The 5,795-nt window shown below is 40.3% G+C and overlaps 1 protein-coding gene across 5 annotated transcripts in view; it reads left to right on the forward strand.

Moving 5' to 3' along the window:
* Window positions 1-5,795, forward strand: part of slc24a2 (solute carrier family 24 member 2) — a 65,042-nt gene that overhangs the window by 43,061 nt on the left and 16,186 nt on the right. For all 5 annotated transcript variants that reach the window (XM_015030986.1, XM_015030989.1, XM_015030991.1 and 2 more), the window contains one exon: window positions 2,543-2,641. In XM_015030986.1, coding sequence (XP_014886472.1) covers window positions 2,543-2,641 — 99 coding nt within the window. The remainder of the gene's footprint in view (window positions 1-2,542; window positions 2,642-5,795) is intronic.

Below are 5,795 nucleotides of genomic sequence, written 5' to 3' on the forward strand. Positions count from 1 at the left end.
AACACACTGAAGCAAGTCTTTGAAGTTTTTTTTTTTTTACTCTTTGCTGAAGTTATCAATAACAAGCTAGTCCTGTTGGCCTGTGAGAACATCTCCTTCATATATTTGCAACATCGTTAAAAGCATAAACCTTTTTCCATATTTAATTTTCTCTTAGAAAAAAGCTAAACGATCTATGCCAAATGCTAAATTGTTAAATGGTCTATGATTCCATAACACAAGTGAAATAAAAAGATACTAACTGGATGATGAATTAATTGCACTTTCTCCTTGGGTAGACCCTCAGTGATCTACTTTACAGACGTGCTCTTCATATTCACTCAACAGGACATTTAAAAGATGGCTGTGTTAGCACATTAGCATTAGCTAGCGTTGTTATTAAGCACTGCGGGAGAGTTCCAAGACAAAAACCACTGCTACTTCCAACAAACATATTGATGAACTCTTTGGAAAGTGTGTCACCCATTACTGGCATAAATGGGGAAAAAAATGTTTTGAAAGCAGCAGCATACCTTCACACATGGCGGTGGTAGAACCAGTGCTTAATAACCAGGGGTCCTGCTGTTTAGCATGTGAATTTTAAGTTCACATGTACTTGGGTTAACCTGCAGAACAATGTTGAGAAGCAAACAACGAATCACCTCTGAACGCCTCAGAAATATAAATTCTTTGAAGGTTTTGGGCAGGTGCTGGGCAAACATTTCATTTATCCAATCACTGTTAAGATGAAAAGGTCTCAGTCGGGTTTATTAGAAATCTTGAGCAAGATGAGATGAAACAAAGAGTCAGTTTCCAAATATATATTTTTTATACCCAAGGAAAAATTTAATTCAATAATATTTATAAGACAAGCTATAAAAAAGTAGCTTGTCAACAGGCTGCTGTGAGATTGGACGTCTGTTTGAAACTTGCAGCTCCAGATATAAACTTGGACAGTTGACCTGAAAAGTGGGCCTTCAAGAGAAGTTTATATCATACGCAGAATAATTCAAATAAAGGTGTGACATAAACCCTAAGTTGAGACAGTTATTAACCTTTAAAACCAAAGTTTAACACAGTCATAAGACTTTTGCATGAAACATAGTTTTTTTTTTATTATTATTATTATGTTACCTAAGCAAACTCTTAATTGGACTCTGACATATATGCTGTGTCATGCGATTAATGCTTCAGAAACCATCCAATTTCACTGATTTCCAAACAATTATGCAAAGAAGAGGTCAAAAACTCCTGTGCAACTTCTGACGGTGTTTGCCTCAGCCAAGGATGGCACAGTAAGTTTTTAGATTTGGAGGCTTTTTTTTTTGTTCTTTCTCCCAAGCAGTCAGATTGGTTTGGACAATCATCTCTTGAAAATTGCATTTTGAATTTGCTCAGATTAAAATTAGTCTACTGATCATAAATTTGGTTGGGTTCTTCGAGTGTTTCCTGGCCGAAAGCACGACTCGTCGACGATTTCTCACCCACATTTTACACAAATTCACACTCGCTGTCAAACACAAAAAGCAACTGAGAATAACCGCCTGAGGTGAGTGACGTCTGGGCTTTCGAACATGTGACGCCGTCTTGTGAAAATGTGGCGCGTGCCGTGTGTGTTCGTGTTGCCGTTTTGGCACCGGGAGGCGGGGTGTGGGGCGGGGTCGTGCTTTGCCAAACAACGGAAAGACGAGGTGAGAGAAAGATGGATGAGCGAAGAGGAAGAGAAGCGATGCAGAGACGAGGAGTGAGAGAGAGGAAACGGGAGCAGAGGAGCAGCCAGCCAACTTGGGGTTATTAATGATTTTGCCTGAAGGTCACAGACAGTGTCGACATGGCTGGGTGGAGTACATATTGACGCCTTACCGTGTCGAGCACTGACAAATCAGCCGTGCTGTCTGAAATAAAATAAATGAAAAAAAAAAAATCTTTTGCATCGATTTCAGTGGTGGAAATCAAGCGTGGGGAGAACAGACACGCGGGGTCTGATATGCAGATATCCAGCTAGACGTCTGCATGAAAGCGCGTGAATATTTACTTGTAGATTTGCTTACTCAAAAACGTTCTTCTCTTGCTAAGCACACAACCATAAAAATTAAATTTGTTGTCAGAAACATGCTCCACAAATTTTGATTCCACTCAGGTTTTTTTTTTTTTAGGGTGTCTGGAGTGTGTTCTGCTTTCTGTTTCTGTTGGGAATGAAACAGGATCTCCATGTTGATGTTTTTTTTTTTTTTTTTTTTTGAAGAACTTTGCTTTGTTTCCTCTTTCCTAAAGCTGATAAGGACTAAATGAGTCTGACCTCCAGAAGACAGATTTTTCTCTCGGCCTCCATCTAGGAACAAGACGTTGCAAATGTCGACCATATTTGATACTCCGCCTCATACTGACGCCATATTGTTCGAACAACACAATAGCACTGCTTCCCTGTTTGTCCCGTGCTTCCTACAATGTGGCCTGCAACAGGTCAAAGTTGACGACGAAGGAGCGAAACTGAGCACGTTTGGAGATGCGCTGCTTTGAATTTAATCTCAGCAAGTCTCCTCTTCTGTGTTTGTGCATGCAGGTAAATTTCGCGAGAAGGCGTCTATCCTTCACAAGATCGCTAAAAAGAAATGCCAAGTGGAGGACAGCGAGAAAGCCAACGGAGTAGCAAGCCGTGCAGGTAAAAACCTTGGCCGTTGTGAGAACACTCATGAACTCGCCATCCTTCTGAGAATGTCACTCGGTGATTTGGAGCTCCCAGGAGTAAAGCGAGCAAACGAGAAGCTGGAACTAGCTGTACCCAGTCCACATTTACAGAGTTTATTGTGCCTGAATCGCACCTGCTTGCTGGTATATTAAGCCAATTGTTGAAGTCAACCCACTGTTGCTTTTGTAGGTCGGAATTTAAAAAGTTTAGATGAGGTATTTCTTCAAAATACCTCTGGTGTTTCTTGCCTTAAAGTGACTTTTACTCGCCGAAAAAAAGAGAATGCAGCAACCTAAAAGTATTTGTGCTAATAGGTTACAAGTAACTGGTTGAAATTTCTCTAACTTACTTTCTTTACCTAATTTGGAGAACCTTAATTTGAGTACTTGTGACCTGTGGTTAAGATGGGTCACCTGCTCTCTTTTTTTTTAAGTGCGACCTTTAAAACAAACTCAGACCACACTAAAGGATTAAAAATCAGCCGCTACATGGACTGTGATTGCAGGGTCATGAAGATGTTTTCCGGGGCGCATTAAAAATGTAATTCAGTTCCTATTACTCCTGATATATGTGAAAGTTCGAGTAGTGCAGATTGTTAATCAGAGAATTAAAATCAGGACTGGTCATGCTGCAAGATGGAAACCCCATCATGTCCACACCAGGGCTGTCGCTCTCCAATTAATTATTGTAAAGCTTTTTGTGGGACAGCTGGTGTGCACATCCCAGTTCGCCTGTTCTCTGGCTGCAAAGTCAACGGATCTCACCAAATGTCTGCAACCAACAATCCACAATCTCCACAGTAACAAATACTGGGCCCGTTCGCAAGGTGACGCATACATGCAGGCGCCCACGTAAATAGGGCTCCTAGTCTGGCAACCGCAGCAGGTGTAGTTAGTACACACACCTCCAAATTGGGCAGTAGGCGGTTGTTAGGGGTTGTGAGTGTTTTTTTTTAGACGACATGCTTAATATGAATGCTTAATATGACTTCTATACCTTTATACCTTTTGAAGAAAACAATGGTAATGATCTTAATATTGTTCAGACAGTCGGAGAATGAAGAAAATCATTTTTTTAAATAAATCTCAATTTGAAAATAAACAACAGGCTTCAGAGTTTTGGTGTCCGTAGTGTGCCTGTTGAAATAAATGTCAGATTTTATTTTATTTATTTTTTATTTTTTTGCTTTTGACCATCCCTGCCGGCGGACACCCACAGAACAGTGCACAACATTTGTATTCATTACGCTGGATGGCACGCTCATGGATTCATTTCTGCTGGAAAATAACTGATGGCAGAAGTGAAGAAACCTCCTATGAAATGTACCATATAAACCATATAACTGTGCAGATTTAATCAAGGTCACCAAATGTCATTTTACAGAAAGACTACCTGTGGCAGTAATATTTTTGTAAGAGGGTCAGGATGCCAATTATTAAAGGGTTGCGATTGCTCGCACAATGAAATTAGATTTTCCAAACTTGCCACAATCAAGACACGTTCAAATATAATCCAGTGTGTCAAAGTCATGGTCACCCCATTGGTATTCCTGGTGCTTCCTGTTGGTGAACGTACCCAGAACAAATTTCCATCTTTCCACTTTTATTCAGATGAAAAGAATGAGAACATTCCAGCTTTTGGCATTTCATAATTTGCACCCTCAACCCCCCTCCAGATATAATCAAAAGTGCTGGGCCTCAATGAACCTTGATAATGCTTTCAAAATATCTACTAATGCATTTTTATTTTTGGTCTGTTATTGTGAGACATTTTGTCAAGGAAATAGCTGTACAGATGCTAGTTTATTATTAGCTTACTCTACCTTTTACAAAAATGTGCTGAAACTTCTCCCGACTTTATAAAACCTTTGCTAAGTTTTCCCCACTGAAATGATTAATGAGATCACAGCCGACGTTAAACAACCATGACATTACCAAGGACAGCCAAATTGATCGCGAGTGTTGTCTTCAAGCAGTGTTTAAATCAATCACACTCACTGCCAAGAGTAATTCGGGGTGTGCTTTATTTCCCCACCCCCCCCACCCCTCAAAGCGCACCGAACCAAAGAATAAAAAATAAATAAACACAGGCCGACGGAGGCGCTTTCATGGCTTCGCTGTTGACGGAGCAGGAGAATCAAAGCGACATCAAAAACATAAATGTATGCTAACAGCGCTGCATTAACATATTATCCTCTTATTCAACATGCAACCCTGCTGGTCATAAGAGCAGTGTCAGGACTCTGATTTGTTAAGTTCAATCTCAAAAGTATCGCCTGGTAACGCGGTGTGCATAATGCAGCAACAGTTCCTTCGTATCTCATTTTGATTGGCAAAATCACAATCCAAACGTCGGGAGGGTGGAGAGAGAGGGGGGCGGTTGAGGTCATGTGTTGGGATATTGTCATATTAAGTCACATTATCTATCTGAGACTCATCCTAATTGTGTCACAACCACAGTTGGATTAAAGCAATTTCCACAGCAATTACAGTTTTATCATCTGATTACATGGCTTTAGGCTTTCTGTATTTCAGCGAGGGTTGTTAAACAAGTCCGGCCTCCAGTGAAATGGAGTCCTGTGAGCCAAGGCAGGAGGAATGAAGGCAGCGGCAGTCATGCTCACGCCTGTCGGCACACGCAGTCTTGACTGGACCCAAGTCTGTGCTTGTTGATTTCCATTTAAGTTTCCACGTTTATTTTATTTTATTTTATTTTTTGAGCTATTTCTGTTACAAATTTCAAGCGGGGCATTTGATATGTGCAGCTCAAGGTGTTATAGAAATTGGAAATCAGAATCTGCAGAAAGAACCTTTCTCTCTAATGTGAAGCTTTTGCACACTGAAGCCACGTGTTTACTTAGAGAGGTCAGAGGTGATGAGAAACCTTCAAGATACATTTTTGTTATTTTGGCAGGGATTGTAGCTGTTATTTTCTGTCAATGGTAAATGTTATACCAGTTTAGAATATCAGGGTTTTTGACGGTTGAATAGAAAAGAAAGTTGTACGTTTAAATTAGCAGCTGTAAACAACAACAAACCTTACCCCCCCCCCCCCCCCCCCCCGCCCCCCAAAAACTTTTTTTTTTTTAACAAAAATCTAAATAAATAAACATTAAAAAAATAAAAAA

The sequence above is a fragment of the Poecilia latipinna genome, unplaced genomic scaffold (genome assembly GCF_001443285.1).
Source record: "Poecilia latipinna isolate Pla-1442-1.1 unplaced genomic scaffold, P_latipinna-1.0 Scaffold197, whole genome shotgun sequence".
Classification (NCBI taxonomy): domain Eukaryota; kingdom Metazoa; phylum Chordata; class Actinopteri; order Cyprinodontiformes; family Poeciliidae; genus Poecilia; species Poecilia latipinna.